General features: G+C 47.3%; 1 protein-coding gene across 2 annotated transcripts; it reads left to right on the forward strand.

The window, feature by feature from the left end:
• Positions 1–2,598: 2,598 nt before the first annotated feature.
• Positions 2,599–16,734, forward strand: ARF3 (ADP ribosylation factor 3). 2 transcript variants are annotated; one of them, XM_010596317.3, is made up of 5 exons: positions 2,599–2,730; positions 14,266–14,505; positions 15,321–15,431; positions 15,670–15,794; positions 16,331–16,734. In XM_010596317.3, exons 2-5 carry the CDS (start codon positions 14,358–14,360, stop codon positions 16,490–16,492), a joined length of 546 nt encoding a protein of 181 aa, XP_010594619.1. In that variant the 5' UTR covers positions 2,599–2,730; positions 14,266–14,357; the 3' UTR covers positions 16,493–16,734. The 2 variants fall into 2 exon arrangements, with proteins under 2 accessions (XP_010594619.1, XP_064140376.1); XM_064284306.1 differs by lacking the exon at positions 2,599–2,730 and adding an exon at positions 6,509–6,679.

The following is a 16,734-nucleotide window of genomic DNA, read 5'->3' on the forward strand; positions in this document are numbered from 1 at the left end:
GAAATGGTTCTCTTTCCGCCTTTAGGCAATAGATATATCTGCTATTTAAATTACCCTTGAAATTAGATGAAATGATGAGGCGTACCATGGTAGCCATGAAATTTTGAGGAGCATTGGGTTAAGGCAGTACTTTATGTCCCGAATTTCCACTTGAGCATTGGGAATTCTTGGTTTGGAAATTTGATGGAGGCAGCAAGATACCCCATCCTCAGTTCAGGCACTGACTAAGCTTAATGTGTGTATAAGGGAAGAGGGGAGTGCAGCTAGAATAGGCACACAGTATGACTACAGAGTATTGATACAGACTATCCGGAATGAGAATTTCTCACACTCAGGAAGTGTGAGGAGACTCTCCAGCGGAGTCCCAGCAAGTATATTTCAGCTTTTTCCTATTTCCTTCCTTTGTATTCCTTTGACTGTTTCTAGCTTTCCTTCTTCTTTCATCAGACACACTCTGTGGCAAACTTAAGCCCCAAACCACAACCTTGAGAAATTCCAAATGGATTTTGTCAGCAAGGCCAACAACCCCCCCTCCCCCGCTCCCGGCACATGGCACACACTCTGGGCTTCAGCCCAGGCCTGGGGTCAGTGATGGGGGTTGGAGAGTACAACCCACGGAGTGGTGACTGCAATTTCAGCTCCAATGGCAGCCAGCAGGAGGAAGACTGATGAACTGTAAGTCAGGCCTCTTGGCCTTCTTCAGCTCTGGATGAGCTCCTCTCCCTTTAGCTTTAACTAAGTGGCTGACTAAATGCCAGCTGGGTGGCACCGCTCTTATATGTGCTCCTCTTTGCTGCCAGTGAAACCTCCACTGATGCTACAACAGACACTTTCCAGATTCCAAAGGGGTGAAAGTCAGAAGGGCTGGGAGATTCTTCAGTCCCCTCATTCCTGACTCAAATACTATGGTACTTGCTGCTAACCATATCAGGCTGTCACCATTTCCTTCCTTCTGTCATACCTGGGACCCAAACCCAAGAGGATCTGAAGTCTTGAGCAGAAACTTCCGTAGGTTCCACCTCCTTGTCAGAGTTCCACAAGGCACTTTGTGGACACTAGGGAAGAGGGATCGTAAAGCATAATTTTGGTGGTCAGAGTGTGGGGGCTACTATTAAATCCTAAGGAAAAAAATGGAAAAAGTAAAGCAGTGATATGGATGTATCACTGGGCCTACCCCACAAGTGTGTAATAACACTGAGGAGTCTCCTGCCTTTATAAACACAGAGCTCAGCAGGGCAAAGGCCCTTAACAGCAACAGCACAGAAAAGAGATAACTCTCTTCTTATAAACAGGTTGTCATTCTTCTCACCCCTCCCCATCCTAAACTAGGGTTCTTTTGGCTTCATATTCATGTTATTCTCCAGGTTAAGAGAGAAAACAGACGGATAAGAGGAAAAGACTGCTGTGTGCATACACCAGGGACTGATAGGGATGACAGAGCAGACACAGTGTGGCTACTATTAGCCTAGTTCTTCTTGGAAGGAGATAAGAAACAAGGCAAAAAAGTCCAGAAAAGTAACAACTTCTGCTTCATCCTTAAGAAAGAGCCATGTGTTCCCATATACTGCTTAGGTAGGGAAAGAGGAGATTTAAAGGAGCCAATGGTTAAGAGCTATGGCTGCTAACCAAAAGGATGGCAGTTCAAAACCCACCAGCTGCTCCTTGAAAGCCCTGTGGGCATTCTACTCTGTCCTGTAGGGTTGCTATAAGTTGGAATTGATTCGACGCAATGGGTTTGAGTTTTCTTCTGTTCTTAGCATTACTAGCGTCCTTCTATCACAGCCATGACTTCCCAAGGCAGCTTTGGTATCTAGGTGTAAAATGGTGTAAGGGATGTGAGGGTGGGTAGAAGCATTGGCTGCAAAGCCCTTCACATTCCTTGGGATACTAAAATTCATACTCATGTAGGTTCACTTCCTCAAACTACATGTCTGAATATTAGGCCTCAACAGTTCTTGTCTTTCAAGTTCCAACTTCCTAACTAACCCAGAGTCCGGTTTTCTTCAGCTCTTTAAACTCAGCACTCTCCCTCCTCTTCCCTGTGGGAAAGGATTTCTTATTCAGACCCCAAAGTAACCTTGTCTTTAACGGTAGTGAGTAACACTGGTGCAGTGAGATTTCTCAGGGGGATGCCCCTGGCCCTGGTTAAGAAATTAAGATGAGTCTGGCGGGGTAGGTGGCCACGGCAAGGACTGACCCGGTTACTGGCTTTGCCCAAGAGCCTTGGGCCTCTCAGCCCAACTTGTCTCTTGTGCAGACAGTCTGCGGCCCCATCCTCAAATTCTAGGGACGGCCCGAGCTCGGGATTCTCACCTCATTCCCTACTGCCTCATCCCCGTTCCCTGAGTCCAGCCTCCGCCGCCCGCAGCCTCCAGCCCCCACACGGGCCCCCGCCCAAGCTCCAGCTCTTGAGCCTGGCTATCTCTGCTGCAACCGCTGCCATGGTGATGGATCTCGCGAGAATTGCCACTAGCCGCCGCGCAACTCTCGCGTGATCCGGGAGGTGGGAAGTATCCTGGGCCGGGGGTAGGGTTGAGCCGCACAGCTCTTGTCGCCGTCGCGGCTTCCGGTGCTAGGTGGAGGGAAGGAGGGAGGGAGCCGACGAGCCGGGCCAGGGCAACAACCGCGCCGAAGTCGGCTGGGGGAGCTGGAGGGAGGGGAGCGAGATCCGAGCAGAGCCTGCGGGGGCGGAGGTGGCGGCCGCAGCGGCTGAGCTGGGAGCTGGAACAGGTGAGGGGCTGAGGAGGGAAGCGGGTCCTCCTAGAGGAGAGGCTCGGGGTGGGAGCTGAGGGGATATCGCCCCAACCCCTGGCACTGCCTGGCATGGGGCAGTGAGGTCCTTCCTATCCGGGAGCTCGGAAGGGAGATGCTGGGCCACTCCCACGCCTGCCCCCGCATTTGAAGGACGCGGAGCTGGGCTGGGGGTGGGGTGGGGGGGCCGCAAACGGATTTGTCTCCGTTTCGCACAAGGGGGCCACCTGGGCTTCAGTTAGCTTCTCCTTGCCTGAAGGAGGTTGAATTGTGAGGGGTCGGGGTTGGGAGGGAGGAGAGCCGTCCAGAGAGCGCTGATGCGAGGGCGGTGATGGCTGTTTTGTATCTTTTTTCTGTTAAAGGGCTAGGGAATGCCGCTTTCTCCTACCCCCTCTCTCTCCTCCACCCCGTAGCAATAGGAGACCCGAGAGAAGCCTTTTTGTGGTGACACCCTCCCCCAATCATGGGGCAGGGGTGCGTAAGGGGGGCTCTAGAGATTCCGGCAGGGCTGGCTAGTGGGGCACCCCGGGGCCTCTGTTCTGGTGGAGGTTGCGCTTTCGGGTCTTGGGAACCGCAGGTAGGGAAGAGGGCAGCAGGTGGAGAGAAGGAGGAGTGGAGGCAGGAAAAGGGGGAGGGGACCTGATCTAGCTTGGAGAAGAGAGGTGGGGCCTTCTTCCCCCAGGCAAAGCGGGGGCGGTCTCACAGGAGGAGGGAGCATCTTGTCGCTGGCCCTGAGTTTGTGTCTTCCAATCCGCTTTCTTTCTTTAGGATGTACCAGGATTCCCAGAACAGAAAATGGAGCCATTGCTTACACCAGTGTTTGAGGAAAGGAGGGGGAGGTGGACTTCCCTGTTAAAACGGGCCACTTCATTAGCAAAGTAGTAGCTCCTCTTTTGGGGGGAGTTCCCTTCTTCCTGAGTTGTATTACCACCGGCTTGCTTTTCTCCGTCTGGCCAGCTAGGAGGAGTGTGGTGATGGAGATGGAGGAGTGTGGTATGTGATCAGAAGTGAGAAGAAATAGTGAGGTCATCCGGGTGAGGAAGAAGTGTAACTTAAAACCTGTCTCTGCTGCTGTTGGATTGGGTCACCCCTGGTATGGGGCATGAAAGTTTCATTGGGAGGAGATCTGTTGTAGGAGTCTGATTGCTTGGGCCATTGCAACAGGACTGAATCCAGTCTCTGCATACCTCTTTCCTTGTCCCCCAGCCAGGTAGGTGGTGACAGTCTTTGTTGCCATTCTGTCTTAGACCTGTTGTTGGGGCAAGTGTCTCCACTTGCTGTGACTGGCATGGGACAGTGGACTGGTGATTGCACATTAGACCTAAGGCTGAATAACATGTCTGTAAAAGCTCATTCTAAGAAAGAAGCAGATCCCTTGAGATTCAAAATGAATCATTGACCTTGGATTCAGCTGGAAAGGGCCCCCATGTATCGAATATTAAGATGCCACCCGTCTCCCTGAATAGAATTATTAACTTTGCCTAGTCAAAATGTTTATATATGTACATCTTGCGTTTTTTGAGTGCAGAAATTGGATCTCATTTCTTGTCTCCCAGAATGCCTGTGCACACAGTATGCACTCACGATGAATGCATAAGTGAATACAGGGTTTGAATGGGTAGAAATCAACAAATTTTCTGACTACAGTTAAAGGAAAGGGAAAGAGATGGCTTGGCTGCTGGGGAGAGTGCCTAGAGATAACCCAGTAAGGACACAGAGACCCTTGGACTCTATAATTAGTCTCCCTGCCTCCCTGAGAGGCACAACAGAGTCATGGATAATGGAAGCTAAGACCTAAAGAGAAAATATTTCTAGAACATGGAATCCTTATTTATCTGAAGTCCCACATCTCCTGCTTCCCCATTTTGTGTGAAGGGGCTCTCCATTAGACTTGAGCCCTTCAAAGTGTTGTCTGTGAATTGGGATTCTGGAGATAGCCAAGGAGGGGCCAATGTATGTATATGGTTCCTGGCACTGCATTGGTGCCAGTGAATGGTAGCTGCTTCTACTGTTATACTAAGTGCAAGTACAAAGGAGAGCAGAGAGCAGGCTGGAAAGAGTGGAAGTGGAGTCTTAAGTGCACAAAGGGTTATATTGTGGTGTGTGTTCATCTGCGCTAGTCTCTCTTCCACTGGAGTCAGAATGAGAGGAGATAGACTCAGAGGACAGTGGGTGAGATTTGTTGGTTAGAAGGAGGAACTTCTTTAAAACCAAGTTTGTTAAAGCTGAGCATGTAACTGAGGAAAATTGTGGAATCTCCTTTCCCAAATAGCTTTAGAAACAGTTGCCAAGAGGCCCAAGACTCAAAGCACATCACTGTGTGTGGTTCTCCTCACCATTTTAGTTGCGGGTGAATTTAGAGGCAGAGTAGTATGGGGCTTTGGAATCAGACAAAATTGGGGTCAAATGCTGCCCCTGCGAATTACGAGTTACATGTTTTTGGTAAAATTACTTGCCCTTTCTTGGCTTTATTTTCATCATCTATAAAGAGGGTAATGATAGCACCTACGTCATAGAGTTGTCATGAGAATGAAATGAGGTAATACATGTACAGTGCTTAGTATTGTGCAGTAAGCACCAAATAAGTATTAGCTGCTGATAATAATCATCATCATGACAGCAATAATACTGTGAACACTCAGGGCTATCTTAAAGGAGTGTAGGTTTACGAAAGAACAACTTGACGCCTGAGGCACCTGTGTGGAGGGATGATTGTTACCAGGACTTTCAGTGCTGGTTGTAGGCTTATGAGCAGGGAAATCTTTTTTCAGCATCAGCCTCACAGAAGCAGCTCCTGCTGCCTGAGTGGGAGGTGAAGCTGGAACCGGGCAGGGGCCCTGAACCATCAACATGGATGTAGGGTGGGGATGTGGGGGCTCAAGAATAGTGCACATGTTAGAAAAGTCAATGTGGCTCTGACATATTGGTTGATTTTTCCATAAAAGAACACGCTGATTGACACAGGTCAGGGATTTAGGTTCTTGGGTTCCATTATTTTAGTCCTTGATCAGTATTTCAGGATTCTCCATTTCCTGGGCCACTCTTTCTATTTAGTTAGCTCTATGTTAAATGTCCGCCTCTGAGTATCTGTTTCAGAATGCACTGTATTAAGGTCCAGATTGTGATATCTTTGTAATTCTCCATCTACCGCATCTGTTGCAAATATAGGTAGAGTACTAATAAAGCTTTTTGATAACAAAAAGACATGGGGAGCGTTTAGAAAGAGTCTCACGAATGTTTGGAAGCTTTGGTACGTAGTATGAGAAAGAACTGACTGAGGTGGGGATTTGACAAACGCATAAGAGCTTTGTAATAGACTTCTGCAAGGGATCTGCCACACCATATGCATCAGAAAGGACATGCTTCAAGATTTCAGGGATCCACCATTTTCAGCATATACCTGAAGAAAGGTGAGATGGCTGGATGTGGCAGTTCTCCTGGTACCTTTTAGGACTCCGTTACTGATGAGACCCTGGCATAACCTTTCCTTTATTAACTTATGTACAGGAGTGTCAAGCATGAATGTTTAAACTTTAGCCTGAGTTTAGAATGTAGTGGAGTATTTGTTCTCTGTTGCAGTGGTTTTTGTCCTTTCTTTTTTTTTTAAGGCTTTGAAACTTTTCCTTAAATAAAATCTTGCTTTTGTTTATAAAATGGATAAAAGTGGAGCTGCTCTGGTGGTACTGGGGAGTTGGGAGAATAATTAGAGCCCTCATATGATTCCTCCTCCCCACCCAGGCAACCTCTGAATCCTGTCCAAGGAACCTAGGGCTCTGAGAACATGGAAACCACATCTCCAGTTTGTCACATACAGGAAAAGGACTGGGCATCATCTATAGAATTCTGTCTTTCTCAGCCTCTCAAATGCTTTGCCACCGTAATGAGAGCCATGCTGTTCAACAAGAAGCATGTCAATCACTAGCTACAGGTCAGTCATAGTGCTGGATCCCGGGGACACAAAATAGAATAAAGCATGGTCCCTGTTGGTAAGGGGCTCATAGTTTTAGTGAAGTACTTCCTAGCTTTTTCCCCGTCCTGGCATATGCAGGAAATAGTAATAGTGATGCACACACAGCTGCTTGAAACCTGAAATGACTGGCCCAAGGGCTCTAGCCATTCCATTCCCTGCCCAGCCATCTAGTAGCTGCTGGGATCAGTATCTCCACCTGACCTATAACACGTTAGAGGCACATTGTTTGGGAAACATCAGCTCTGGAGAGAGAAACAGACAAAGACGAATTAAACATACTATGGTAAGTCCTAGAGTAGAAGTGTGTTTGAGGTGCTGAGGGAGCCGACAACTCTTATTCCCCAAGGTAGGCAGTTTTCTGTTCATCCCTTTTTTTTTTTAAACCCGTTGCCGTCGAATCAGTTCTGACTCAGTGACCCTACAGGACAGAGTACAACTGCCCCATAGAGTTTCCAGGGAATGGCTGGTGGATTCAAACAGCTGACCTTTTGGTGAGTAGCCGGGCTCTTGACCACTGTGCCCCCAGGGCTTCCCATATCCATAGACTATTCTATAATGGTTGGCCTTGTCCAGACCTTGGCTTCCTGTTTGATCTCTTTGCTGTCAGCTACCATCTTGACCTACTCTGGGGGACCAAATTGGAAATAAAGGTTTAGGGCTTTAGGCTAACTATGTTTGAATTTCAGTTGATTTTGCAATTGGGCAAGCACAGTTTTCTGGATAAGTAAGGCCATAGATGTGGGGATTGAAACAGCCATAGAATATCAGAAACAGTTGTAAACTGGTCAAATTCTCAGAATAGGACAAGCTGAAAGCTTTGGTCAGAGGGCAGTGCCACAGAATATTTTAAAGAAACAAATTAGTTTTTATCTGGTCATTGTTTCGTTTGGCTAGGCCAGGAATTCTGAAATAGACCCTGAATGCTCTCTCCTGACTCAGTTGCTGAGGGTTGTTCATGGAAAAGCTAGACCCTTCCCAGAGGGTTGAGTCTCCGACAGACAGGGACGTTCAGGATCCTCCTTTGCTTGGTAGCTGTGGCCTCCTTCAGGTGTTTCTGTTTTGGAGTCTTCTTGAGAACCCTTTTTGTCTCTGGTTAGGACTAGAAGGGAAACTGGCATAACATTTCTGGCCTGAGCCTGAACACTACTACTGTAATTGAGTTAAGCGGGGTCTAATTTTATTTGGATATGTTCTAGTTTATACCAAGGTCCTCATTGATTGCCTAGTAGTTCTGTAGGTTCCTTTCAGGCTTTATCTACAGCCTTTCACCCTCTCTCCTTTTTCATGCTGTTTCCTCACTGGTGCCTGTATATCTTGCTCTCTTGATTTCCCTTCTACCCATCTTGTTTCGTAGTTTCATTCCTGGCTCTTTGTCTGCCCACTACTTTAACTGTTGATGTGTCCCAGGTTTCTACATTTGACCTTTTCTCCCATCCCACTGTACACACTCTATATCAGTTAGGATGTTTCAGGTGCAAAAGATAGAGAACACACATGTGGGTCGAACAATAATGGGATTTATTAAATCACATAACAAGTCTAGGGATAGACACTTCTTCTTTGTTCGATTTTTTAATCCACCAGCTTGACAATGTCATTAAGGACCCAAGTTTTCCCCTTTTTTCTGCTCTGACATCCTAGGGTTCTCATGTCTGTCCCCTCATGGTTTCAAGATTACTCCAGCAGCTCCAAGCATCATCCTTACATATCAACATCCAAAGGCTAGAGAGAAAACAGTGCCATATGTCCTTTTTTTAAGGTTGAGAAAAACTTTTCCAGATGCTTCCAGCAGACTTTTACCACATCTTATTGACTAGAATTAGTACATGCCCGTTCCTGACCCAATCCCTGGCAAGAGCAATGGAATGCCCAGATTCTTTAGGTTAATCAGTTCATTGCCTGGGCTAGAGAGAGGCCATCTTGCTTGAAGCACATCTCATATCCCCCCCTCCCCATCATCTGAACAAAATAGAAATTCTATTAGAAGAGAGAAGGGGGAGAGAATGGCTGTTGGGTAGGCAGCCAATATTTGTTGCCACCCTAGGTTATCTTGGTTCCTCTTACAGTTTCAGTTACCATCTGCACAGATGATTCTCAAATACCCTGCCCAGACTTTTCTACTGAGCTTTGTACCTTAACGCCTCAGAATCAACGTTTAATATAAAAAAAAAAAAAAATCCCCCGCCCCCCCCCGCCCGCCAGAACTCTTCCTTTTGTATTTTTTATCTGGGAAATGTCACCCACTCACCCAGGCCAGAAACCTGGGAGTTATCTTTGACTCTTCTTCCTTCTACATTTAATCAGTCATTAAATCCTGTGGCTTCTACCAAATGTTTCCAATCTGCCCTCTCCTCTGTAATGCCACCCCTAGTTAAGAACTCGTAATTTCTCATCTGTGTTACTGTTACCCAAGTGCTCTCTCTGCCTCTAGTCTTTCTCCCATCTTATTCATTCCATAAACTGCTGCCAGAATGAGCTTTCTAAAGTACATACCTGAACATGTTACTCAGCCTGGTCTTTAAGGCTCTTTAAAATCTAGCCCCCCTGCTTATCTCTCCAGCATCATCCCTCATCACTTTTACTTACCATGCTGCATCCAAATAAACTACCTTCTATTTGCACCTGATTTTAGCTAATAAAGAGTTCTATCTCTAACTCAAGTCTCTTATGCCTTCTTTGCACATGCAATTCCCTGTCCCCCATTCCTTCTTCATTGTTGTCTGATTAGTTCTTACTCTTCCTTCAGGAGTCAGCTCAGATGTGACCTGAGAATCATGTCTGTGAATAGTCCTTCGCTCCCCTAGTCTTAGTTCAGTACTCCAGCTGTCTATCCTCATAATACTGTGTACTTACCTGATTCTTATCCTCACACTGTTTTGTTTTCTAGTCTTTCTGTGTTTACTAGTCTTTCTTTCCCACTAGACTGAGTTTCATGAATGTGGGAAATGTCTTCTTTTCTGTATCCATAGTTCAGGATTCTCCATAAATGTTTGGTTAATGAATGAAAGCTGACATCAGAAGCTATTTCTGGCTTTGGGAAATCTTTGAGTCCAATAGAAGTTGTTGAGATACTAATCTAGGAGTTCCTGTGTGCTGATTACAGAGCTCTTGAGACAAAAAACTTGGAAAATTTACAGAGGTCGTAAGCCAGCTGCACTAAAGAAGAACTAAATACAGGTAGCCCCTCCTTTTGATTCCTTAAAGTTTATTGGTCTGCTTTTTTAGCTGTGCCAAAAATAACATTTCTATTAGTGATATCTCGATTTGAAAATGACTTCAATTTGAAAATTATCTGGGAACAAAGCTTCTTTTAGTGGACCCCACCTGGAAGCAGAGGGTCTGGGAGACTGATCTTCCTTTCCCAGAACGCATGTAGCTTGAAGTGGAGGAGGTGGTGCCAGATAAGAGTCCCCTCAGAGGTGTCTCAGGACACACACCTGGGTCAGTCATTGGAATTGGGTGAGGCAAGTGTGTTTGGCAGACTGAGCTGTGACTCTCAGAATTGCCTGGAGAGTAAGGTAGGCATGTTCTTGTAACACACGTAAGCCAAGATGGCCAAGGAGGCAGGTGCAGTGACAGCTTGCTTCTTGGGGTCTTACTTGTTGTTGTCAAGTCAATTCCGACTTATAGTGACCCTATAGGACAGAGTAGAACTGCTCCATAGAGTTTCCAAGGAGCATCTGGTGGATTTGAACTGCCGACCTTTAGGTTAGCAGCCGTAGAACTTAACCACTATACCACCAGGGTTTCCTCTTGGGAGCTTAGGAGGCCTATTAAGTGGGACCATTGTACTGAAGTACATTTAAAGTAATTAATTAGGAGTACATTTTTAGAGCTCCTGTTGTTATTTTTATCTCTTATAGCAAAGTTTCTGACTAAAATATAGTGCTGAGATACCTTCTTTCTTAATAGAGATATTACTGTATTTCATTTTTCATCTTGAACCACTCATCTTCAGTTTTAACTGCTGATTCCTGGTTTCCAGCAGCCCTAGAGCCCTGGCATTTTGCCTCATCGACACAGGAGTGCCATCTGTAGCGATAGAGAATGACTATAGGCTATACAATACATAAGGAAGCAATCCAGGGTTTGTTTGCCTTCCTGCCTTCCAGAGCTTTTTCTAGGAATGCATCATGATGAAAGTATAGCCAAAGATTTGTGTTTATGGCACAAAGAAAGCTGCAACAGTCCCGGTGGCAGGACAACATGCTATTTGGTGATAAGCAGGGACACAGAAAACCAGGACAAGAAAGCCAACATCCCCTTTGCATTGCTCATGCTGAGTCAAGCTCCTGATTATACTTAAAGAGGAGTCATAATGTCCATTAATTTCAAGGCCCTGGGATACCCTAGGGGATACATGGTAACTACTCAGGATATTTCATCAGGGCAACCATCAGCCCCACAGCCTGTTAAATAGCAGGGGAAAATACTTACCAATTTTTGTCTTCTCATCCTTTCATGGTGTTCTTAAATCAGTCGTGGTGTCAGATATGTGTGGAAAATGGCTGAGAATCAGCAGGATATCTAAACAGCCATCTGGTATTACATAGAGATAGCAAGTACTAACTAGGGCAGAAGAAGTGCTATAAGGACATCCTCAGATGAGGCTTAAATCAGACGATGTGCTTGATTGAACTCCTACAGTGGGTTTGGCACTGGGGGTGACTGCAGCCTGAAAATAAATAAAAGGCTTCATCCTGGCCCATAGGAGATACACAGTCTGATTGGGGAGATGGTAAATGTATGGGTTTATAAAAGAAGAAAAAACTACACAGGATAGTAAGTATCACATGAGTGGTTCAGATAATGCAGGGGCCTTGATGTGACATCCAGGAAATAGAAATAGGTGCAATGCTGGGACCAGCTTTTGAACCAAGACTTCAGCATAACAGCTTAGCAAAGAAGCAAACTAAAGGACAGCGTGCTCACGTTCTGGGGCAAGGGATATTAGCTGCTTATATCTTTTCCAGCCACTCCTATACTCACAGTTGGTAATCATTTAATCAGCAGTAGTTCCAGCCGTGAAGGACAGCAAGATAAATGTGTAGTATAGATTCAATTCAGAATCTGGGCCAAAGCCCCTTACCGGACCTTCAGAGCAAAGTGTCATCTGGAGCTGAAGCAAAGGCCATCTGAGCAGGAGGCAGGATAAAGACTAAGAGGACTTGAGAGAGGTTTAAATTTCTGGAGGTGATGATAGCAGAACCAGAAGTCTTAACTACCACAGATTGCCAGGGTTGGTGGGATTTGATCTTTTAGCTGGGCAGGTGTTCCCACTTGGCTCAGGGATCCTTGGAAGTCTATCTGCCTGGTGGGTTGAGGCAGGAAGGGCAGGGAGGATAGCTAGTGGGCGACTTGGCTGAGGTTGAGCCCTAAGGTTGAGCAAGGCCCTCTTCCTGGGGTGTGAGCCCTCTGGGTCAGGGGCAGGGCTAATCTGGGGGAACCTACCGGGGACACCACGCCTGGCTCATTAGTGGATGTCTGGTGAGGCCTTTGAAGATGAAGCACTCCGTAAGTGCTCATTGTTTCTGTTTTTTGGACAAACTAGCACTTTGGTCTCCAGGGGCTGTTGATCTGGCTTTTTTGCACTAGTCTGGAATTTGCTGCAAACTGAGAAGAGTAAGGAAGAAGGAAAAAAAAATAAAAGCCTGAAGAGGTTTTTGAAAAAAACAATCAAACTCCTATCAAACTCCCATGCTTTAGCTTGTAAGTGGGATCCCTCACCGTCTACCTTTCACATTCTTGGGTTTGGGTGCTCTCTGTCTTGACCTGTTCCTTCGCCTGCTGGGTTTGGGGTGTGTGCCTCTCTCTGGTTCCCAGACTCTGTAGAGAATGCCAGCAGCTGGCATATGGTGATTGCTGAATAAGCTGCCCGCTGACGCATGCCCCCGCAGGCATGGAGGACTGGCTGGCACTGGAGATTCTGAACCCCCATTTCAGTATTGTTTCAAAGAGGCATTTCTGTGGCTGCCCTGTGCTATAGAGAGGGAGGCAGTAAGAGAAGGAATGACTGAAGGAATCTATGGTCTGTCACTGGGGGCAGTGGCTGGGCAGATAGGCAGCTTGTGCCTTCACAAAGGTTCTTATGCTCCCCTTCATTCTTTCAGCAGGTATTTGTTAAGAGCCTACTATGTACCAGGCATAAGTGTCCAACCTGAATGAGCTGCTAGAGGCCAGAAGAGACTCTGGGAGCTAGGACAGTTATTCAATTGTTATGTGCCGGGCAGTATTCTAGGTACTGGGGACACAGCAGTGAACAAAGTAGACAAGGAGTTGACATAGTAGGAAGAGTAAGACAGTACAGCAAGAAACAGATATGTAATATGTCAGATGGTATTAAGTGCTATGAAGAGAAGTAAAGTGGGATAAATGGGGTAGCAAGTGGTGTGTGTGTGTGTTTTATATAGGTGATTATGGAGGAACTCATTGATAAGGTAACATTTATATAGACACCTGAAGGAAGTGAGCGAGTAATCCATGAAGGTTATCTGGGAGAGGATCATCCCAGGCAGAGGGACTAGCAAGTACAAAAGCATAGAGGCAGAAAAGCGTTGGGGAATCTGGAGCAGAGTAAGCAAAGGAGAGAATGGTAGGAGACAGGAGAAGTAGGAAAGTACAGATCGGGCAGGACCCTGTAGACCGTGGCACGGGCTTTGGATTTCACTGAAAGGGAGAAACTAAGAGAGGGTTTTGAACAGAGGAGCACCATGACCTGATTTTGGTTTTATAGTCCCTCTGGCTGCTATGTGGAGAATGGACTAAAAGGGGTTAAGGAAGAACCAGGGGACGTAGGAATACCGCACTGTAGGTGAGTATGTGGAGCAGCTTGCTTTGGATGGGTCACAGCAGAGGCAAAAGAGAATCTACCCAGCTGAGGAGTGAAGGGTGCAGTCTCAGTGTGAATAGGCAAAACTTCAGGAGTTGGCATTTTACAGAGTGGAAAAGATCAGTCTCTTAGGAATGCTGCTGTGTCTTTCTCCCTCATTCATTTTGGTGTGTAGAAAGAAGGTGGAATTGCAGAAATATGGGAAGGGAACAGATTCTCTCGATTAGAGCAGGGAGCATAAACCTTGGGAACCTGGCAAGCCTGAACCTTGTCGAGAGTCACAGAGAGAGCCACTCCTCATTCCTCTTCCTCCTCTCCCACCCTTTCTAGAAGTCTCAGGGTAAGGTTAGGGGAGGGAGGGGCATTAATGATGTTCCCACAGCGCCTTGGGGTATACCGTAGAGTGTCAGAACTGAAGGGACTTTAGAAATCATCTTGTCCAACGCCCTTGACTTACAGGTGCAGATATGGAAAGGTGAAGTAACCTGCCAAAGTCACACAGTTAAATTAATGGTAGAGCAGAGATCCTGAGTGTTCACTGCTTTATCTGTGCTCCCAAAGACTCTAGATGTGTCTGAGTGGGCCTTTGTATTCAGAGTCTCCTCAGGCTCTCAGCTTGTCATGAGTGGACTCTGGCCATGATTTTGGAAAACCCTGTTTATATGAAATCCTGACAAGCAAACCATGGTAACGAGCTTGCATTTCCTTTGCCTAGGGTCAAATCCTCCATACCAGGGACCAGGCCAAAACGAGATTGCCACTGCCCCCACTTGGGCCCCACTGTCCTCAGAAGCAGCTGCTGTGATCATGGGGAATATCTTTGGAAACCTTCTCAAGAGCCTGATTGGGAAGAAGGAGATGCGCATCCTGATGGTGGGTCTGGATGCTGCAGGAAAGACCACCATCCTGTACAAGCTGAAACTGGGGGAAATTGTCACCACCATCCCCACCATCGGTAAGGGCGCAGCTTGGATGTAATCTTTCATGTAGTGGCTGAGGCAGGGCAGGGGGCCTATTCCTAGGTCTTCCACTTGGCCTCTTTTCCCTGGGCAAGTCCATGCAATCTGTGGGGTTCAGGAAGGATGGTTATTCAGCTCACTAGCAGGTGCTGGGATTGCTGTTTGCCCACCTTCCCTGGCCCTCCTTGATGCGGGAACTTCCGCAGCCTGGCACTCAGCGGTTGCCCTCAGGCACTAGAGTTGGTTTGTTCTCTGTGTTGTTTGGAAAGCAGGTGAAGGACTTTGATGTTCCTGCCAGAGGCCTGGAATTGCTTTGGTTTAGATCTTTGGTGGCCCTGATCCTGGTTAAGACCTGCCTATGGAAAGGAGAACATTTGCCATGTGATGGGGGCTCCAGGTGGTCAGCTGGCTCTGCATTTGGGGCTCTAGGACTGTAGCTTACTTCACTCTTTTCGCTTCCTCTCAGGCCCCGCTTCTTAGCTCAGGCAGACTCTGGGGGCCAAGGTACAGGAGCAGGGTCGAATTATTTTTTTGCAGGAGGGAGAGCTAAAGACCGAGAGAATGGATGGGGAAGGCAGGCTCAAGTTACCTAGGCAATTGTGAATCTCCTTGTCCTGTTCCATTTCTCTTTGGTTTTCTTTTTGGCCTTCAAGCTACTAGTCGAGGAACACAAAATCTGAGTAAATCTTAGCCTTCTTTCCATTGCTGGGGTCATGGCCAAGGCTAGGGGGAAACAGAAACAAGTCTCTCAGGGCATTGTTTGCAGGCCTGGTGTTTGCAGCCTAGTGGCCATTACCTGCTTTTCCCAAAGGGTTCAACGTCGAGACTGTGGAATACAAGAACATCAGCTTCACAGTTTGGGATGTTGGTGGTCAGGACAAGATTCGGCCCCTCTGGAGACATTACTTCCAGAACACCCAAGGTATGACATGTGAACTGCCCAGGGGTGGGCACACACCCTGTATGAGCAGAGCGTTTGCTGCTCTTTCCTTGGTTATGGGCAGCCAGTCCTTGCCCTGCTGCAGCTCCTGGGGTAGGGGAAAGGAGGCGGAAAAGGAGGAGATATTTGGGTGGTTTGAAGACCCTTTTGTCTTTTGGTGGTGGTGATGGTGGGGGAGGGTCACGTGTCACCTCTGTGCAGCCATGCTTTGCCTCCCTAGGGTTGATATTTGTGGTGGACAGCAATGATCGGGAGCGAGTAAATGAGGCCCGGGAGGAGCTGATGAGGATGCTGGCGGAGGATGAGCTCCGGGATGCTGTGCTGCTTGTCTTCGCAAACAAACAGGTGCGACTTCTCCCCACTCTTGAATTTGGGAGAGGGCAACCTGGCCTTGGAAATCATGGGGCCTTGGGACTCAATGTACGGGAAGCCCTGTGACTGTGCTCTCAATTCTGGGAAACAGGACCAGTCGGCATCTGTATGCCCCACCTCAGCTTTTTTTAAACATTTCAGTCCTCCGGGATTGTGTCATAGATTGATTACCTCAGGTCCTTCTTTCATCTTCCCTATTTTCTACTTTACTGGAACTGCCCTCGCTCCTAGGATCACAGGCCTGATGCTTTGCCCAGCCTGAGCCACCTCTTCATTTTCCTACCAGCCCCATTTTTCGTTTCCAACTCCCCAGTGGAATGACCTCTAATGCCTTGGATCTGGGGTTCTGGCATGACTAAATCCAAAACAGCTCTTTAGGATTTGTCTGAGTTTTCTAACATGAAGATAGGAGAAGAGGGTGCTGGTTTCTGTCTCTTTGGTGGGTGGGTGCCCTAATAGCCTTTGAAAGCTCCTGAGGCTCCTTTTTGTGTGTCTCTCTCACACTCCAGGATCTGCCTAATGCTATGAACGCTGCTGAGATCACAGACAAGCTGGGCCTGCATTCCCTGCGTCACCGCAACTGGTACATTCAAGCCACCTGTGCCACCAGCGGGGACGGGCTATACGAAGGCCTGGACTGGCTGGCCAATCAGCTCAAAAACAAGAAGTGAGGAGCCAGACAGCCCTATCTGATTGCCCCACCCTTCCCTGACACGTCTGTCTCCCTACCCCTTCCTTCCCATTGCAAGTGTGGCCAGGGCCCTGGGTATCATGTCCGCATGCCCAGCAAGAGCCTTGCCTCTCCTGCCCCCTGCCCCCTCCCCTCCCCATCCATCGACATGACCAGTCCAGTTCCCCAGTTGCTGTCCTGATGATGAATCATTCCAATTTACTGGATTTAAAACAAAAACAA

This window comes from Loxodonta africana, chromosome 4 (assembly GCF_030014295.1).
Source record: "Loxodonta africana isolate mLoxAfr1 chromosome 4, mLoxAfr1.hap2, whole genome shotgun sequence".
Lineage (NCBI taxonomy): Eukaryota > Metazoa > Chordata > Mammalia > Proboscidea > Elephantidae > Loxodonta > Loxodonta africana.

Bases quoted from the DNA above. Each gene is read 5' to 3' on its own strand.
- ARF3 (XM_064284306.1), top strand. From the start codon at position 6,616: ATGCTTTGCCACCGTAATGAGAGCCATGCTGTTCAACAAGAAGCATGT. The intron at 6,680-14,265 runs GTCAGTCATAGT...TCCTTTGCCTAG, and splicing joins ATGTCAATCACTAGCTACAG to GGTCAAATCCTCCATACCAG. The intron at 14,506-15,320 runs GTAAGGGCGCAG...CTTTTCCCAAAG, and splicing joins CACCACCATCCCCACCATCG to GGTTCAACGTCGAGACTGTG.